Source organism: Adiantum capillus-veneris, chromosome 30 (genome assembly GCF_014529385.1).
Source record: "Adiantum capillus-veneris isolate H3 chromosome 30, ASM1452938v2, whole genome shotgun sequence".
NCBI lineage: Eukaryota > Viridiplantae > Streptophyta > Polypodiopsida > Polypodiales > Pteridaceae > Adiantum > Adiantum capillus-veneris.
In genome coordinates this window covers 31938046-31959276 of record NC_140960.1, presented here as the reverse complement: position 1 = coordinate 31959276, position 21231 = coordinate 31938046, and the positions used below count along the sequence as shown (strand labels likewise).

At 43.4% G+C, this 21231-nt stretch overlaps 1 protein-coding gene across 1 annotated transcript; it reads right to left on the bottom strand.

Moving 5' to 3' along the window:
- Positions 1 to 1445: 1445 nt before the first annotated feature.
- On the bottom strand, positions 1446 to 3641 carry LOC147417752 (zinc-finger homeodomain protein 2-like). The gene has a single exon (XM_086507179.1). The coding sequence runs from the start codon at positions 2726 to 2728 to the stop codon at positions 1898 to 1900; it is 831 nt and encodes a 276-aa protein (XP_086363305.1). The 5' UTR covers positions 2729 to 3641; the 3' UTR covers positions 1446 to 1897.
- Between the last annotated feature and the right edge of the window lie 17590 nt (positions 3642 to 21231).

Sequence of the window (21231 nt, the reverse complement as noted above, 5' to 3'; positions counted from 1 at the left end):
ATGACCAAATGATAGTATGTAGCCCAATTGAAAATGTGAAATAAATCCTTACCCGTCATGCCTTGGGCCTGCGTATTCCAGCACATCAAGCAATCTCAACCGTCCATTGCATTAGCATTCTAACAGTGAACAGGAAAAATGCATGACGGATGGGAATCTCCCTCACCCCCACTGTTCCGGGACAGGGAACAGGCTCGACCTCCGCCTCGCCTATTCTAGCCCGGAACAGTGGGGGTGAGGGAGATTCCCCACCTCATAATCACCAAACCAATACTAAGAATCTCAAAGTAGAACCTTAGGATGTGGTCACACGAAGCATAGTTATCAATAAGATGTTGTTAATGCAAGAATGCCAAAATCAGCAAAAATTACAGAAGGCATTACATAGTTGCATATAAGCCAAATAGTCGGTGCACATGTGACCATGCACAGGGCATAGTTATTTCAAAAAGTACCGGATAACTATGCATTGTGTGACCATTCTCTTAGGAAGAATAGAAGGACAATAAAGCGACTACCTTCGGTTTCTGGATGCATAGTCCTGGTCGTTCTTCGTGTATACTTTTTGGGTGTATGAGGGGAGCGGCCGGGCGTGCCCTACCCGACTCCGAAAACAAAACAAAAAAATAGGAGGACAATTTGGAAGAGGATGGCAATTTTAATTTTGTATGGGAAACTTGATGTGTGGAAGACTTTCCATAAAAAAAGTAAGGTGAATGTACTCTTCCAAGGGGGGTCCACATGTGACTTTGATTAGTGAGTCTTTTGAGCATAATTCTTTCACATGGGATGTCTTACAGCCTTGCAATCAGCATGTGCCTGATGTAGATATATTAAAATCTAGAATTTAGCATACTCAATTATTGTCTACAATTAGTTCAGCATCCTGTGTCTGCCTAGAAAGAACTGAGATATGGAGTACAGCTTCGGTAAGGCTTTGTATGATAATACCCACAGAAACTCATTGTTTTTCATTCTCAAGCTGTGCACCATGCTCAATGCCCAGGCGCGGCCAGGGGGCCGAACCCCCCCGGCCCGCTTGTAGACCGATGAATGCCATGGTCACCCAATTTGCCACCAAACTGCATCCAGGTGTACCAAAGATCTCCCATTTCATTTTCTGTAGTGCCTACATATAGCAACAAGCTTCATCCTTGATATATTTAGTGAAGAAAAGGAGAGAAATTCATGAGAATGACATAGTGTCATTGATTGAGTAGTATGTAAATCAATCACCAACCACAACCAAATCCAGTAATCTTTGCTGGAAAGAGCCCACCGCCAACCCGATGGAGCCGGCCATCGCCCGGCCATCGCCGGATAAAGTATGATTGCTCGACAATTACAGACACTATTTTGAGTAAATCATGATCCATATCTCATGCTATGGTAGCCAGTTAACAGCAATGGGGCTCAATTAAAGACCAGAACATCAAGGCACAACATGAACAGAACCATTTCTTGAGGTCCCTACTAAACTTCCTCTTCACATGGGATAGCCAGCTCAAAGCAATTGAGCAAAGCCCATTAAACACTACAAATTGTGAATGAAATATTGCCTATGTTGCAGGAGAATGCCTCTGATGGCTCTCCAGATGCTTACCACTGTCCAAAAATTAAGGGTCCGAATGTGATTGCGCGGTAAATGCCGACATGACATTGATGGCCTTGAACATTAAGGACTGAGGTGTTCTGCAAGTTACTGATGAATATGAAGGGCTTAGGAGCTCAACTTGCTGATGAAGAAATCAGTAAGAAAAATGGCCCTCTGAATGATACTCTGCAGATGTCGATAAGCGCATGTTTTGCGCCCCGTGCTACACCATCTTGCCTACTCTATCTAATCACAACAATTGATCAACACTGAGGTAGCATGATGATTTGTATGGAGAAGAATTCACAATGAAGGTTTCTTGCCTAGAGTGTTCTTGTTATTGTGCATCCACACCTTGAGGACATGCCTCTTCACGCCCACCTCCGCACAAAATTGCTGGACTGCTTGGTCATCGTGCTTTTGAATCCGCCATCCGAGCTTTTCCGCAAAATCCCACATCCTCTCCTTCTGCTCTGATGTGAATTTGGTCCTGAACCTCTTTCTAAGCATCCCTCCACTTGAATGCATGGAATGGTGGGGTGATAGCAGTGGGCCCCCATGATCTGGGTCATCAAAATCTGGCCTTGGGCCCCCCAATGCCATGATCATTTGCGACGCCCCTGGTGGGGCCGGAGCTGGCATCAGTGCCATTGGCGGCGGCGCAGGTAGAAGCGGTCCCAGCCTCCTCAATTTGTGTTGATCTTTCTCACCTTCTACTTCTCTTCTGTGGAAATTTCTATGGCAATCACATGCAGCACATTTGAGAGCTTCCAAGGTGCCTTCAGAGCCACTCGGCATGAACTCTCCGCACCCATCGAGTGCGTGCCCGCCGAGGCTTGCCGCGTGGTTCTTCAAGCATTCTCTATACTTTACTGGCTTCCGAACCTTTGCCAGATCAAGGCTAGGGAACTTTATCTCTAAGCCGAGCCGAGCATCGTGCTCTGTAATATGGGAAGGACCCATGCCATTGCTTAATGCTGTGGTGATGCTGGGCCCATTACCACTTCCTAGTCCTGGGGGCCTCATTCTAGAGGCTTCATGAATTTGCGCCGCAAAGCCGGTGGTTGGCATCGATGGAGCGGGCATTGCGGGGGGAGATGCGGCGTCTTCATGGCGGTCCTGATCCAGCTCCATGGTGCTCCTTAGTAGCAAATGAAGGGCCTTGCCACTAGCTAGATGGGGAGGGCCATATTTGCAGCACTTGATCACCCGATGCAATATCCCACTCCTGGAGGCCTTTTAGAGCGCATTACATCTGACATATAGGTTCATGCATATTCTTATGTAAGCTTAGGGCTATGGATTACTCTGTGCAAAGGTTTAATGGACTTTTGCTTAATTAGTACAATTGAGTGGCTCTCTCTCAGAAGGAGATGAGCTAGGGAAGATATTAGCTTAATTACCAGCTTGATCAGCTGATTAGTTAGTTAATTACATAGCATAAAAGAGACACCTGACATGATTAATTGTGGCTAATTGCAGAGTTTAAGAGAGCTAATTACAGAGAAGTTGATTAGTACACACTACAGTCCAGCCATATAATTATCCATAATCCAAATTTAGCAGGGATTCAATCAAAGGCAGCAGCACCCCATCGCCAGGCGTATCAGCAAGTTATGGGCATTCGAATTTTGGCGGGAAGCTGCGCGGCGTGGTGGTATGGACTCATATGGCAGCTTAGAGAGGAAGGAACAGAGGATTTGGGAGTCTGAGGGTTCCACAAAGGAGAAAGTGAGAAGACAGGAAGGGGGAGCTGGTGGGGAGGTAGGACAGTAGGAGTAGTAGTAATAGTAGGGGTAGTAAGCTGACCCCATCAGCTTAACTAAAGTTGGGACTATGCCTCCATACTGCAAGAGGCTCTTCTCTCTCTCTCTCTCTCTCTCTCTCTCTCTCTCTCTCTCTCTGTGTGTGTTAGAAAGAGATGAAAATGAGAACCATGAGAAAACACACACACACACACTCTCTTTCTCTCTCTCTCTCTCACACACACACAGTGATTAGTTCTTCTTAATTGGCTCAGCTGAGGAGCCTCTTGTCCCTTTCTTTGCAGTAGGTTGATAATAGGAGAGAGAGACAGAGAGAAGGAGCACATGGACCTCTCACAAGCAAAATGTTAGTAGACACAATCATTAGAGGTGAGTAAAGAACCAAGGCCTTGGGAATTGTGTGAGTGAGAATTTGGACAAGAAGGAAGAGAGAGAATGTGTGTGTATGTGAGAGAGAGGGGACTCATAGAAGCCCCTAGATTCTAAAGCTCATCAATAAGCATTACAAGTATATAGGCTCTGATACTTATAAAAAATTTGGTCCTTTGACTCTGTAAGACTCATGAGAATCTAGTGAGAGAAAATGGATTTCACCTTGGATGACTTTTATGTTTATAATAGTAATAAAAATAATAATATGTGTGTTAGAAAGAGGAAAGAGAGATTTTCTCACATGTTACAGGCTGGCCTGCTAGAATCCTCTTTGTTCATAGGCCTAGGCTACATATAATCTAATAATAAACCAGCTTTTCTTCCATATATAAGGGCACATCCCCACGGCTTTCGTGCAACCCCAACCATCTTACATCAGGGAAGAGTGTTTTCGTTTCTCAACTCTGTCGATTTTGGCAAAGTTGGAAAACCAATCTTCTACCTTCTCTTAGACCAAATATGTCTGCCCAATTTTGGGAAGCAGGTCTATTAATGCGAATCAAGGAAGATGCGTTGGTGGGTTTGAGGTCAAAAAGGGAGGAGGTGACACATGGAGGAGAGAGAGAGAGAGAGAGAGAGAGAGAGAGAGAGAGAGAAGCGCGAAGCGAGACACACATTTTTGTGGTGTGTGATTTTCCTCTCTCTGCGTGTCGGCTGACTGCACTCCAGACGGAACCTGTCGAGGAGGTGAGGCCACAGGAGATAGTCGAGGCTCGAGAGGTCGCAAACCGCAAGAGAAGGCGAGGGGAGCGATGTGAAGGCTAGGGTAGGGCTGCGCAGGGAGCGTCGTGGCACTGACAAATGCATTTCAATCTCTCTCTTTCGTACCCGGCTCTGGTACTGGTCTGTCTGCGAGGGAGCTCTTGTTCAGAAGCAGCCCCCCGGGGGGGGGGGGGGGGGGGGGGGGCGTGAGGGGATGCGCTCGCTCGCGATGGAGCTGGAGCAGTTGATGCGCGTGGCTGGCTAGCCATGGCGAAGCACCCACGGGTGCAGAGGGCGGCGATGTTGAAGCAGGGGGAGAGGGGAGGACGGTCGGGAGAAGACAGAGGAGAGGAGAGAGAGGGGTTATTTGGGGGAGGATCTGGCAAGATTCCTTTTAATAAAGGTAACATAGACCCAGTATGTCCCAAAACAATTCATGCATCCAAACGTTGCTTGCGCTAATTGAGAAATTGTTTATATAGCCGATGTGAGATGGTGGTTCTACTTCAGGTCATGTGAAACTACCCTAAGCAATAACATGGGGCTCTTCATGAAAAAAGGTCGACGCTTACCGAAGTTTCGACATTTTCTAGCAAAAATTTCAAGCTTGTCTTGTGAAAAATTGGTAAGAAGTAGTCGTAGAAACAAATAAAAATGGCCTCTTGAAAGAATGGTTAATGCTGCTAAGATTCATTTCACACACAAGAAGGCATTGACATGAGCAAAGTTATCTTGATGTTGTATATGGCTCTTTTGCCGTTGTGTTTGCCTAGATCGGTAAAGTAATGATGCAAGGGTTAACTTTTGCTGGTAGGAACGCTCTCTAACATAGCATGAAAGTGATGAGCATGAGGAGGAAGCCCCTGCCAGGTTCTGTCCTACCAATGGAAAACTGCCACACTAGACAGCTGCAGCTTTTCCCCCTCCTCCTATCGCCTCTGTGTGTGAACCCTGGTGCGGCGGAAGAGGATGCAGCACAGAGCTTCCACTCGGAAGGCTAATTTTTAGCTTCCTCTTCCGTCGGCCTCGTTTGAACCCAGCCATAGTTACTAGGAACGAAAACTGGAACAGGGGACGTGAAACGACAACTGCCACAAAATGCCATTCCTTGTTACGAGTACTCACGTTTGAAACACGGAACAGAGATTCAAAATGGGAACTTAGAATGGGAACGCGGAAGAGAGACCTAAAAATGGCCATTCCCTATTACTATGGTTTCTAAGGTTGCTTTCGCACGGTGCGAGTAGAACCCTTGCCACTCGTTAGCACTTTTTGTCACGTACACTTAAGTAATTGTTGCTAACGTGAAGGAACGGGGGTAGCAAACTTGTTTTCCAACTGTGCCGATTTCGACAGAGTTGAACCTCTGAAAGCTTTGTTTGCCGACGACAACGAGTTGGGGTTCACCCCCTCCCGTGCGGATCCGCCCTAAGAGAGGTACGTGTGTATAATGTGACATGAAGAGAGAGAGGAAGGGAGGGAGAGTTGCAGTAGAGAAAGTGTGAGAGAGAGAGAGAGAGAGAGAGAGAGAGAGGTATTTGTGCCGCTAAGCTAGAGAGAGAAAGCTGTGCAACAGACAGCTAGAGAGAGGAGACAGAAAATGTATTTTGCCTTGAGAGCGCCTTTTCGTACAGGAGGAGAAAATTTGAAAAAGAATTTGACAAACGAGAGAGAGAGAGAGAGAGAGAGAGGTGTGACGCTGCTGTACACATGGACAATGAGTCTTGAGATCATAGATGATAGGGCTGTGAAGCCTGATATAGCCTTTAATGAGGGACAACAAGGAGGGAAAAAAAGCAAACAAATTAAGTAGCTGGCAGCAAACAGCCGAGCGACAGCGGTAATTAATCTCAGAAGGAACTTTATTTATTAAAACTAGCCTAAAGCCTGGCATGCCAGCCTTCACGCAGGGGCCAGACTCCAGGCCTCTTTTAGCCGTCTCTAGATAGTCGAGAGAGTGTGTGTCTGCGTCCACCAAGGGAGACAAAAGTCATCACAAACCGACTCTCAGGGTCGCTTGCCTACGTGGCTCCCTCTTATGAGCAGGACATTCACACCCTTTAATGCTCCATGCACCCATCACAATCTCCTTATTACATACACCCCAAGTGTCCTTCACGCTTCAAGTCTTTAGGGAAAGCCGCCCCCCGCCCCCCCCCCCCCAAAGCGAGGACCTCCTAGCGCAGCATTGAAGAATGTTGTCATGGGAGAGAAATCTAGCCCTCTAGTTATGGCCTCCTAAGCTGTCTCACCTATCTTCTGGGGGAGGGAATGCTGTCACTTCCCCGCCTCTCTCCTCACGGCCCTATTCACGAGTCCGCTTTTGGCACCCCTCCAACCCCCTTCCTTATAGATCCTTATTAAGAAGCAACCTCCTCCTTCTCCTGCATGACGGGCCTCCCCTACTCCCCTCCGCCTTCTACAAAGAAGTAGTGGATGCAGTACTTCACAGAGATCATGTAGAAGCTAAAAGCTACTCTACCCTTCAACCTCGACGACTTCAATGGCCGACAAGAGAGGCTCCCCCTCAAGAAGAAGGTAAGCTGCCCCGAAACCTTTTCGGTGGAGAAAGCAAACGCCATGCTCGAAAGTTGCTCTCCACCAATTGGAGGAGGTAAGCCTTATATCACCCTCCCCTCTACGCAAATAAGAAAAGTGCAACATGAGTTAGAACCCCTGGCCCGGATAGGCCTTTTGGCGAGTCCTCGCCTCCGAGGGTGTTCAATACCCCTCTATATAATTTGCATTAGCGAGGTAATTAAAACTCCTTTATTAACATGTTTGAATGAATAAAATGATCCCTTATTTTCCAAAATGGGATATAAAAACCCATTTTTTAGATGTATGTTTGTGAAATTGTCTAATTTTTTATATTTTAAAACCACTCTTGTTTAACTCACATGGTACATTAACATGAATGCACAGGGAACCCCCCAAGGCCCTCACCCCCTCCGGTCATGGATCCGAGCGCAATGGGGTGCCATAGTCACAGAGGTAGAAACCATACATGCCCTAACCAAGGGGAATCACCTCTTTGTCTTCAAGAACGCAGAGATAGCCCTCATCATGCTTAGCTATGGCCAATGGATCATCAAAGCTTCCTCCCTCAACGTCTTCATATGGAACAAACTGTAACATTTAATGGCCTAATAACTTATGTGTAGCGGAAATTAGCATGAACATAGTGGGCATTTCATTAGAATAGATTCCTAATGAGAATTACAAGAGTGCTTGGGTGGAGAGAGCAACAAAAAGCATAACACCTAGTTAGATAGCATCGACAATACTTTCAAAAGAGAGAGAAATTAAGCTATTGACAACAGTTGAGGACCGGATTTTCATGGAGCCGGTCCCCCCTCCAAAAGGCTTTGTATTATGGTTTCTCCCATCAAGAGAGACATTGTACAATACAATTCTTTGTGTTCCTTCAAGACTAGCTAGTGCAATGAAGATGGAAACTTCATGCACTAAGCAAAACACTTAACAAACACAACTTGAATTATCCCCGTTCTCAGACCCAAGACCTCACACACCTTCGAAGATGGTGAGAGCTAGCACGGTATGAGAGTAGATTGAGAGAAAGAAGGAGTATCTTACGAGAAAGATGTACATCTCCTCACATAATCACTCATATGTAGCATAGCTTAGCTTAGTAATTAGCTTGGTAGAGGAGATGAGCATGCATTGAAGCTTGGCTCTTGGTTGGATTTGCATCCACATGCCAAGAGAGTGTTGATGTAGGCTTCTATCTCACAAGCTTGGAGTAGGTGATGAGTTATCCATTAAAGCTTGGGAAGAGATAGTCTTCTCTTTCTTCACACATGAGCTTGTGTGAGTGTGTGTGTGTGATAATGCCTTGCAAAAATCAGCCCCCTCTCTCTCTTGGGCGAGCCCTCTTCCTAATTGCTCTTGCTGAAGCCTCATTGGCCCTCCCCAAGTCAACAAGCCAATTACAATTAAGCAGCATAAGTGATAGCCTTCTGACATGTGTCCCCCTTTCCCCTTTTGTGAGAGCTTTAGGTAATTAAATAATTAAACTAAACTCTCATTGGACCCCTTTGCCTCCTGGCCAATAGGAATCAGGCAAGCCATGGGGCTCCTGAATGCTCATTGGACCCCTTGGGAGACTGCCCAATAGTCTTCTAGGAGACTTAATTCTCATTGGTTTCTTTTATTAAATGTTTTTAAATTAATTAAACTAGATTTACTCTAGCTTAATTCTCATTGGTCCACTTCAAGGGTCATCCAATAGAAATTGGGCACACCTTGTGGGCATCTGGCCTAGGGAGCTGACATGTGTCCCTCATTCCCTTTGTGTAAAGGGAGCCTGTGTGTGTGTGTGTGTGTGTGTGTGTGTGTGTGTGTGTGTGTGTGTGTGTGTGTGTGTGTGTGTGTGTGTGTGGCTTTCTCTCTCATCCCCTACCTTTAGGGCTCGCCCCCTCCCATGTAGGGATGTGCAAAGACTTTTAGGGCACACACAAAGCATCCAATTTTCCCTAGGGTTGACCTTTGGACACAACCTTTGAATTTTGGAACCTTAGCATTTTGGAAGTCTTAATGGGCTGAACCTTAGGGTCTTTTTAGCCCATTGTTGCAGATGGCTCTTTTGCAGATGGCCCCCCCTTTGGATCCCTATTTTCCCTCCTTTGGATCCCTATTGTGGCCGGTCTGCTAGCTTAACCAATATTCTAGCTTTTTCTCCCCTGGCCTTCCCCACATTAAATGATCAGTTTAATATGAGAAAATCATTTAGGAGAATTAGATATTGATTATTATGACATTACCTCTCTCTTGAAATCATAGTCGTCCTCAACTATGGTGTAGAGAAGATAAAGCATGTTCATGAGTCCTTTTCTTAGCAGGTAGAGGATCCCTATGTTACCCTACGACATCATTCCACAATGGATGACTAGTCCATTTGGCGCTTGAGAGCCTGAGGCTGCCGCAAGCATGTCTGCACATTAGTCCTATCAGTCTTCCATAGTAGAGTGACAAGCTCTACTTGGTGTTTGGGAGACGTCGTCTCCGCAAACTTGTTCTAAGCATGCATACTACTTCATTTTTGTGCACAAATAAAGAAAAAGAGAGTCTTATAAGACAAAAATTTTGTTCATTTTTAACATTTTGTACATTTGCTTACTCTTGGGAAGCATTGTAAGCATCGACAAGGTTTAGGTTATCCTTTAATTGTATGCCTTGCATCCATCTAGCATCTTCAAAAGGATAATTCTTAAACTTAATAAGATATCGTCGGATAGTCTTACCGCCTCTTAGTACCTTGTCTTCATGTCGGAGAATGTACTCGGGCTGCAACACCTCTTCTTGGTCCTCGATCTCCGATGGGTCTTCAATAGTTGGTTCTTGAGGTGGCTCTCCTTTGTAAGGCTTTAATAGGCTCACATGAAAAGCATTGTGTATGAGCCAATGATTGGGCAACTTGAGTTGATAGGCCATCTCATTGATTGGCCTAAGAATCTGAAAGGGACCATAGTACCTTTTTGCTAGTTTAGCATAGTACTTTTGGTGACCCATAGGATTCTTGCCCGTTGTGTGCCTTAATCGAGCCTTGGGAAACTTTAACAAGACCCAATCGTTTTCTTTAAAGGCTTGGGCTCTTCTGTGCTTGTCAGCAGCAGCCTTTTGCCTTTGCTGTGAGATAGAGATAGCATCCTTAATCTTTTGGAAAGATTCTTGTAGGTCTCGGCTATACTCATCTGCAGCGAAGATCTTCCCATGTACCTTAAGTAGCAAGGGACTTTTTGATCTTCCCTCAATTACCTCGAAAGGTGCTTTTCCCGTCGAAGTATGTACAGTGTTATTGTAAGCATACTCCACTAAGGGTAAGTACTTCTCCCATTGGGATCTTTGATCTACTTCCGTTACATAGGCTTTTAGTAGATCGAGAATGGTTAGGTTAGCTATTTCACTTTGGCCATCAGTTTGTGGATGATAGGCCGAAGAGAAGTTTAGCCTTGTTCCTAAATTCTCAAAGAGACCCTTCCAGAAATTACTGGTCATTCTAGGATCTCTATCCGACACTATGGACATGGGCAAGCCATGGTACTTGAAAATTTGTGAAATAAAGAGGGTTGCCATTTGATGGGCTTTGATAGTCTTTTTGACAGGTATAAAATGAGCTTGTTTACTAAACCTGTCTACTATCGTCCATATTCCCGTATTCCCATGGATAGACTTAGGCAATCCAAAGATAAAATCCATGGATATTCTCTCCCATGGTGAATTAGGGATTGGCAAGGGTTGAAGCAATCCAAGTTGCTTCCCTCTATCAAATTTTTTCTTTTGGCATACCACACATTTGGAAACATACTCTTGTATGTTCACTTTCATGGTAGGCCAATAGAAATATGTTTCAATTCCCTTTAAGGTAGACTGAATCCCTCTATGCCCCGCATAAGGTGGAGCATGAGATTCATACATTACTTTCTCACGTTGTGAGTTAGTAACGCATACTCTATTGCCATAGAGAAGATAACCATCTTGTAAAGTAAATGGTTCTTCTTTCTTCCCTAATGCAAGGGCTGAAATCACATCTCTAAAATCGGGATCAATAGCATACTCATCTATCATTGAAGATAGATCATTGTGAGTTGCTATGGAAACCGCATTCACTCTCGGCCGTCTTGAGAGTGCATCAGCTACTTGATTATGCTTGCCAGCAATGTGAGCAATATGAAAATGAAATTGCAAAAGGAAATTTGCCCACCTCATTTGTTTGTCCGAGAGCTTGGTCTGCGTCATGAAGTACTTAAGACTTTGGTGATCCGTTCGCAGAATGAAAGGAGTCCCCAATAAATAGTGCTTCCATGAGTCTAAGGCATGTAGAACTGCAAGGAGTTCCTTTTCGTATATGCCTAGAGCTTGCTCAACAGGGTCGAGCCTTCGACTCTCATAGCCTATGGCGTGCCCTTCTTGGAGCAAAACAGCTCCAAGGCAATCACGACAAGCATCGCATTGGACCTCAAATGGTTTTGAGAGATCCGGTAGTGTAAGCACACGTTGAGAGATAAGCTTTTCTTTAAGCTTTTTGAAAGAATTGTTCTCCTTAGCAGACCATGTATACCTAACGCTTTTCTTTGTTAGGTCATGTAATGGTCCCGCAATTTGTGAGAACTTTTCTATGAAGCGTCTATAGTATGCACACATACCTATGAAGCTTCTTAGTTCATGAAGATTCCTTGGTTTAGGCCATCCTTTTATTACCTCTAACTTGCATGGATCCATTTGGATGCCATCTTGAGAGATAATGTGACCTAAATACTGAATCTCTTGCAAGAAAAATTCACTTTTCTTTCGATTAACATAAAGTTTATTCTCTCTTAAAACTTGAAATATTACTTGGAGGTGTTGCTTGTGTTCCTCCAATGAATTAGAGTAGATGATAATATCATCAAAGAACACTCCAGTGAAGGTTCGATGAGGCCTGAACAGCTTCTCCATCAAGCGGTTGAATGTGGCTGGTGCATTGGTCAAGCCAAAAGCAATGACAATGTATTCGTAAAGACCAAATGTAGTACGAAATGCGGTCTTTACAATGTCTTGATCAACTATCCTTATTTGATGATAGCCACTTTTTAGGTCAACCCTAATGAAGTAGGTCGATCCTTGTAGCTTATCAAATAGGTCTTCTACCCGTGGAACGGGAAACCTATTCTTGATAGTGATCCTATTTAGTGCTCTATAGTCGACACACATACGATATGCGCCGTCTTTCTTTTGCATTAATAGCACAGGTGAGCAAAATGGAGATGAGCTTGGCCTAACCATACCCTTCTCAACTAACTCATGCACTTGCCGCATAATCTCCTCTTGTTGAGCTTGAGAAACTCTATAAGGAGGTTTAATAGGCGGTGAACTTCTTGGAAGAAGTTCAATTGCATGGTCATCATTACCTCGTTTAGGAGGTAGCTCACAAGGGATGTCGTCAATAAAAACATCTTGAAACCCCTTGAGAAAATTGGATAACTCTAATTCCTTTTGGTTGCTTTTATTTTCTTTTGCTAAAGCATTAGGTTCATTTTGAGAGTCTTTAACAAAAATCATGTACACGGAAATAGAGCTCTTTATTGACTTGTTGAAAGCTGGCGTATGTACAATGGGGATGGTGTTACCCATTTCATTAGCATCTATATACATGTCTTTTTCCCTGAACTTAAAGGAGATTCTCCTTTCAGGAAATTTAACATCGGCAGCCAGGCGGTCAAACCATGGTGCCCCTAGGATTACATCTTCATGCTTGAGAGGAGAGATAAAGAAGTCCTCTTTGTCCACATAGCCTTGGACATGAAGCCTCAATTTCCCGATTAAGGGAGTGACTGAAGCTTCTTGCCCCTTGAAGGCACTGTCTGCGGGTAGGACATCTCCCATCTCGTAGGATTGTATTCCTAGCTTGGTGGCCAACTCTATAGATATAAAATTGTGAGTAGAACCAGGGTCAAAGAGAATAAAAGCATCATGTTCTCTTACCTTTCCCCAAGCATGGCATAGAGGAGATCCTTTGTGGTGAGTTTGGTGAGTCTCCTCCTCTTGGATTTCAACCAAGGAAGCTCTAGGAGGATCTTGGCGGTTGTTCTTTTGGGGACAAGCGCGGTACGCATGCCCTTGTTCGCCGCACTTGAAACACCGGTTATCCTTACGATAACGCTCAAGCTCTTCAGAAGAGAGTTTATTCTTACCTTTGTAAACTCCCTTCTCTTTAGCTTTGTTGGAGTTGCCCTTAGGAGACTTTTGGACATTGTCCTTCCCCTTAGGCTCATTGGAACCCTTGTTTTCCGGGGGCTTATTATTTCTTTTTGCCCCCGTTTGGAAATTGATTCGAGAGGCGACCATAGTGTGGTGTATTACCGCCGATATGGTACGTGGTCTTTGGGAGTTGACATACTCCGCCATTTCTTCGGTTAAGCCCGCACAAAATTGTTGCTTTTGCTCTCCAAAATCCAACTTTTTGAAGACAGTGGCTTTGAGTTGTAGGTCCCAAAACTTGTCTACATATTTGTGGATAGATTCATTGGGAGAGAGCTTTAAGCTTCGCCATTCGGTGAGTACTTTGTCTTTGGCATCGGTGGCCAAAAACTGCTTCATAATGGAAGCTCTTAAAGCTTTCCATGTTCGTGGAGCTTCACCGTTGGCTCGTAGGCTAGACCACCATTGTCCGGCGGACTTTTGAAAGTGCATAGCTACATGGAGTAGCTTAGAGGACTCCGTGAAGCCCTCATCTCCAAACGCCGCATCGAATTGTTGGATAAAGGCCAGGACTTTGTCCGTAGCATCAAAGGTACCATCATAGGTAAGGAAAGAGATGCTCTTTCCTCCCTCTTTGAATTTCTTCAACTTGGACGACCTCTTCCATGCGGCATAGGATTTCCTATGGCCTCTTCTTTTTGATGGTTCAAAGGTTGCACCATCACTTTCTTCAGAAGGTAAAGAACTTGAAGAAGGTGGAGAAGAGGGTGACCTCTTTCTCGCCTTTTTCTTGTCTTGATCTTTGTCGTCTTCACCTAGCTTTCATAAGAGGAAGAGGATGAAGAAGATGGAGAAGAGGGTGTCCTCTTTCTCGCCTTTTTCTTCTCTTGCTTTTTATCATCCCTCTTTGAATTATGGCGTGGAGAAGAGTGTGATGGTCTTCTCCGCTTTGGTGGTGATGGAGAGCGTTTAGCCCACCGTCTTCGTGGAGCCATCTCCGCCGAGGTGGCGGGAGACTCGCTTCTTTCTCGTTCCTTCGGTGGAGGCTCTTGAGTTCTCCTTTGGGAAGGAGATGCATCATCAAGAAGTAAATTCTTGAGCCCTTCATATGGATTCTCTTCTTCTTCCCGAATCGGAGAGAGACCTCTTTTGGTAGTCTCACAAGGAGGCTTCCTAGGTGTTCTCTCGTCATGGTGATGAGCTTGGAGAATCCCGTGAGCACGGAGCTGCCGTTGCACTTCACTTTGGAGAGATGGATTGCCCATGGCTTGTTGAAGCCTAGAAACAAGATAGTTAACAAGCATCGGGGCATCATTAGTAGCTTGCTCATGAGCAAAATCAAAGTTATCAACATTAATTTCACTCTCTTTACTATTGTCAGCCATTCTAACAACTTTTAGGTGTAAACTTTTTAGGTGTACTTTGGCACTTCAAGCCCTAGTTGCTACTCCTCTTTACCCCTTTAGAAAAAGCACTCAAGCTACTGTACCCGCGGCTCGAATACCATTAATTGCAAGGAATAGAAGAGAGGGTCTTTCGACACCAAAACAGCACCGGCTCCTGTTAAGCTTCTAATAGCTCAATAGTGGTTAAGCCGTAGGCAAGCCCCGTAGGACTCCACTATTAAGACCATAGCTCTCGATGGTGATGCCCTGTTAACTGCACGAAGGCAGGCGCACTGCAAGGCTGAAAAATCCCTATTCTACTTACTCACAGGCAATTAATAATACCAACCATTTGTAGCTAGCTTGAGGACCTCCCTTCTTGAGCAAGAAAAGAGAAACCTTGAGCTTTGATACCAATGTAACATTTAATGGCCTAATAACTTATGTGTAGCGGAAATTAGCATGAACATAGTGGGAATTTCATTAGAATAGATTCCTAATGAGAATTACAAGAGTGCTTGGGTGGAGAGAGCAACAAAAAGCATAACACCTAGTTAGATAGCATCGACAATACTTTCAAAAGAGAGAGAAATTAAGCTATTGACAACAGTTGAGGACCGGATTTTCATGGAGCCGATCCCCCCTCCAAAAGGCTTTGTATTATGGTTTCTCCCATCAAGAGAGACATTGTACAATACAATTCTTTGTGTTCCTTCAAGACTAGCTAGTGCAATGAAGATGGAAACTTCATGCACTAAGCAAAACACTTAACAAACACAAATTGAATTATCCCCGTTCTCAGACCCAAGACCTCACACACCTTCGAAGATGGTGAGAGCTAGCAGGGTATGAGAGTAGATTGAGAGAAAGAAGGAGTATCTTACGAGAAAGATGTACATCTCCTCACATAATCACTCATATGTAGCATAGCTTAGCTTAGTAATTAGCTTGGTAGAGGAGATGAACATGCATTGAAGCTTGGCTCTTGGTTGGATTTGCATCCACATGCCAAGAGAGTGTTGATGTAGGCTTCTATCTCACAAGCTTGGAGTAGGTGATGAGTTATCCATTAAAGCTTGGGAAGAGATAGTCTTCTCTTTCTTGGGCGAGTGTGTGAGTGTGTGTGTGTGTGATAATGCCTTGCAAAAATCAGCTCCCTCTCTCTCTTGGGCGAGCCCTCTTGCTAATTGCTCTTGCTGAAGCCTCATTGGCCCTCCCCAAGTCAAGCCAATTACAATTAAGCAGCATAAGTGATAGCCTTCTGACATGTGTCCCCCTTTTCCATTTTGTGAGAGCTTTAGGTAATTAAATAATTAAACTAAACTCTCATTGGACCCCTTTGCCTCCTGGCCAATAGGAATCAGGCAAGCCATGGGGCTCCTGAATGCTCATTGGACCCCTTGGGAGACTACCCAATAGTCTTCTAGGAGACTTAATTCTCATTGGTTTCTTTTATTAAATATTTTTAAATTAATTAAACTAGATTTACTCTAGATTAATTCTCATTGGTCCACTTCAAGGGTCATCCAATAGAAATTGGGCACACCTTGTGGGCATCTGGCCTAGGGAGCTGACATGTGTCCCTCATTCCCTTTGTGTAAAGGGAGCATGTGTGTGTGTGGATTTCTCTCTCATCCCCTACCTTTAGGGCTCGCCCCCTCCCATGTAGGGATGTGCAAAGACTTTTAGGGCACACACAAAGCATCCAATTTTCCCTAGGGTTGACCTTTGGACACAACCTTTGAATTTTGGAACCTTAGCATTTTGGAAGTCTTAATGGGCTGAACCTTAGGGTCTTTTTAGCCCATTGTTGCACATGGCTCTTTTTCAGATGGCCCCCCCTTTGGATCCCTATTTTCCCTCCTTTGGATCCCTACTGTGGCCGGTCTGCTAGCTTAACCAATATTCTAGCTTTGGTCCTCATCGAGATGGACATTTCAATAGATTTCCTTGCAGTTATAGACATCTGCATGGACGATGGTGCCTACAGCAACCCCTGACCTACAAGTACCTCCCTATTGCTTGCTTCCACTATGGAGCCAAAGGCCACTTCGTTAGAACGTTTCGTATCAAGTTCCCCCATCCAAGCCCTCCTGCTCTTGTCCCTCCCCCACCTCTCGCCCTCCCCACCCCACAAAAAAACCCCCCCTCCTACTTTGAGAACACGTGGGGAGCAAGCATACCATTAACCACCCAACCATCCTCATATACAACCCTTGGCCCAAGAGACCCCTTAACTGCATGCTTGCCATGTGGCAGAGCCTTACTCTACGAACCGTGCCAATCTAGACACCGTGTGGAACCTTGTCCGAAGCATCCGTAGGACATGTGCCCTTACTCCCCCCTTAAGGAAGAGTTTTCATCCACGAAAACAAAAGTGAAAAAATATTTTCTTTATGACATTGATGTTTTCCCAAGTGGCACCTTCCTCAAGTTGATCTTTCCACTCGACAAGAATGTGACGACAGACATGATGTCGTGTGCATAACTCACGAAAATCCATGATACGTTCAGGTTCATGTGGTATACTGGGAGGATCAATGTAGTCAACAAGGACTCCTTGATCAACTACATTGTCATCCCTTGACATAGACGTCTTACATAGAAAATTGGATGAACGCGAGTATAAGCTAGGAGCTCTAACGTGTATGCCATAGAATGGACTCTCTTGAGGATCTTAAAAGGTCCGAAAAATGGAGGAGACAATTAATAAGCGTTGACATAAATGGCTTAAATGGAACACTGGATGAACGCGAGTATTACCTGGGAGCTCTAACTTGTACACTATAGAGATCACTCTCTTGACATAAACGACTTACAGGGAAACTGGATGAAAGTGAGTATTAGTTGAGAGCTCTAACTTGTACGCCATAAGATTGACTCTCTCGATATCTTAAAAGGCCCACTCTTGAGACTTTCTAAGTTGTTTGGTACTCATAAGAAAAGGAAGTCACGGTTTGTTGGAGATATAATTGCAAGGAAACACACACACCTTGGAAAAGATGCAAAAAATGACAGTGATAAAAATTCTACACAAAAGGACGAAATTGCTTGTGCAGTACTATATGTAGTGGAAACGGAGGCCAAAATGAGCCAGAATGGAAAATTTGAGCAGATTAAGCTCTTTGAGCTTGCCCAAATTATTTCTCGACCTGCCGATGCTTACCAAAGCTCACCCAAATCGGAGAAAGTGAGAAAGCGTGTGCTAGCGACTAAGCGCAAGGGGACGCAACCTGCTCTGATACTAATTATTGGAAATAGGGTTGCAGGGAAACACACACAACTTGGAGAAGATGAAGAAGCTCAAGGCACACAATAGAGAGTAGTATTACTTAGTGTGCAATGGAATGATAAGTTAGCCCTAGAGTGATGGGCATTTATACAATGCACGGGGGGAAAAAACCTCCTAGTGAGGGAAAAAATGCACGACGGTCCTAAGTGGGTTCACACACATCACTACCACATGTTTATGATAACACATTTCTTGAAATTCACTACTGGTCTCTTCTCATCAACACATTTCTTATAACAATTGTGTGCTTGTCAAACATCTTGACGAACAATTTTTAACATATCCATGTGATCTGCTAAGAAGTCCTTAACTTGCTGTCATTTCTTAGTTGCCAATCCCATTGCAACTGGTGAATGGGGTTGAAAACCATACATAAGCATGAAGGGACTAAACTTAGTGGTCACATGCTAAGTGTTGTTGTAAGAAAATTCTCAAATGGGTAGGTATTCTTCCCAATCCGATTGCTTTTTGCTTTTTGCTAACATATCCTCGTAACATATCTTCCAGCACTTGATTGACTCTTTAGACTAAATATCTGTCTGCGGGTGATTTGCACTACTTAGGTTGAGTTGAGTTCCCAAACTCTTAAAAATAGCCCTCCAACAAAGGCTATTAAACTTGGGATTGCGATCACTTATTATATTTCTAGGAAGTCCCTACAACCTATAAACATGTTCTACAAAAAGCCGTGCTAATTTTGAATTCTTAATAATTGACTTGGTAGATATAACTTTACACATTTTAGTCAACCAGTCTACAATCACCCACACCAAGTCATGACCTCGTGCGGGAGAAGGTAAATCAACAATAAAATCCATAGAGATACTTTCCTAGTTTCTAGAGGGTATCTCTAGAGGATGCAAGAGTCCTCCTGCTTTCACGTGCTCTGCTTTGTTAGCTTGACATTTTGTCGTACTAGTGCATAAGTATTTCATATTCCAGGGTGCTATGCAGTTGGACTATCATGACATTCATATAAAATGTGGTACCGAATGCCTTCGTCTATCGGTACGCATACTCTCCCTTTGTGGAGTAAGTACCCAACTTTGATATAAAAAGTTTTCCATCAAGTAAGTTCGTCACTCGAGAGAGGAGAATGGTATGTGAAGGAACTTGATGTATCGACGTGAGAAGGATCCCTCATTAAAACATGCCTCCACACCTTAGGGTATGCCTCATCATTCTTGTATTCTCCTTTAAGATATTCAAGGAAATCACTTTTAATTTTTGGAAACAAAAGAGAGTTAATCTCAGGCATTTGATTGGAGCATCTACTACAGTCTTATATTGACCCTTGCAATACAGACTGAGCATCACACTCTTGAAGAATCTCAGCCTACTTGGACTTTCGATCCTTCAAATATGTTTGTTGAGTAAACCACTTAATACTTTCATGGTAAAACACAATTTTGAATTGAGCTCTATATAAATAATGTTGCCATTGCTTAAGGGCATACACTATAGCATATAGTTCTCATTCATAAGTAGAATAGTTCTGTTGTGCTCTATCAAGCTTCTTGCTTTCAAAAGCAATATGTCTTCCCTCTTGAATCAAAATTGTGCCAATAGCCCTATCATTGGCATCTATTTTGACCACAAATGGTCTTGTAGGATTGGCAATAGCCAAAATAGGAGCTACGCAAGAGATTTTTTTACTTTGTCAAAGATACATTGTTTCTCATCACCCCAATGTAAAGACTTACCTTGTCCTTTCAATTGATCCGTCATGGGGAAAACAATCTTTGCATAGTCTTTGACAAACTTACGATAAAAACCTGCTAAACCCAAGAAAATTTGGAGTTCTTATAAATTAGTGTGATGTGCCCACTTAAGGATAGAGTCTACCTTAGATAGATCCATTTGTATATCTTGAGAGGATATAATATGGCCAAGATATTGTGTTTTTGTCTCAAGAAAGTCACATTCAATCATCTTAGCATAGAACTTTTGTTCTCAAAGTAGTTCAAATACTAACCGAAGGTGTTCCAAATGCTCTTCCTCAATAGCACTCTAAATGAGGATGCCGTCGAGAAATACAATGACAAATTTACCCAAATATGGTGTCATAAAAGTAGCAAGAGCATTGGTTAGTCCAAATGGTATAACCAAAAACTCATAATACTCAAATTGTGTTCAAAAAGTAGTTTTGGGAATATCAGCAAGTCTAATACAACCTTCATGATATTTGGAGAGTAGATCTATCTTTGTAAAATAGCATGCTCCCTTGAGTTGATCAAGCAACTCATCTACACATGGCAAAAAATACTTATTCTTAATAGTAACCAAATTGAGACCAATGTAGTCAATGCACATGGCAAACAGATACTTATTCTTAATAGTAACCGAATTGAGACCAATGTAGTCAATGCACATTCACATGGAACCATATTTTTCTTCACTAATAAAATGGGTGAGGCCCATGGTAGAGAACTAGGGCGAATAAAACCTCGACTAAGATAGTCAGCTACCTGTCGTTCCACTTAAACATATTCACTTTGGCTAATTCAATAAGGTGGTTTACTTATAGGCTAGTACCAAGAATAATATCTACAGCATCATTCTACAAGACATTCACGAGGTAGCCTTGTAGGAAATATTCAGGAAATACATCATTGTATTTCTGTAATAGCTCCTTAAGATGTTAATAATTATTGTTACTTGACTTAACTTGACTCAAAAGTAGCAAGGTTCTTAACATTCATTGTATGAGTAAGCAAATCTTTCAAAATAAATTTGGCTCTTCTTTTGAGTATGGTAAGTATAGAAATAAGTTAATAACATTCTCAGTTTTATTGTTACCATCATTGAATGTGCTTGTAGTATTATCAAATATACTCTTAGTATTCAATCTTGAACAAGTCAAAGTGGAAGAGAGAGGAGATTGTAGTGTTGGGGAGATTTGTTGAGAAACATCTTTACGCACATCAAAACTTGAATTAGACAACAAATGACACAAGGAATAACAAAGAAAAACTTCCTCTATTTCATCTTTATGAGAGAGTTGGGAAAGCTCAATAGTACATATGAGTGGAGATGGCATTACATTATATTCTCCTAAGAGCAACACGTGTACCATGCATCAAACATGAAAGAATTATGCTCATAGCTTCGTTTCAAGGTGCTGGGAAGGAGCTATGGTTGGTGATTGCGCACAACAAACAAAGGGAGAGAGGAGAAGGAGAAGATAAGATAAGGTTTGCACATGACACACAAAAGAGAGAGAGTTCTTGATTAGGTTTTTGAACCTTATAAAGGCTTTACATGGTGTTCACCCACACTAGGTGGCCAACCAAGTTGGGCTGAATCCAACAGTCGCTCCCTTCAACCAAACTTGTTGTACATTACAACGGGAATTATTTC

Bases quoted from the DNA above. Each gene is read 5' to 3' on its own strand.
- LOC147417752 (XM_086507179.1), bottom strand. From the start codon at position 2,728: ATGGAGCTGGATCAGGACCGCCATGAAGACGCCGCATCTCCCCCCGCA.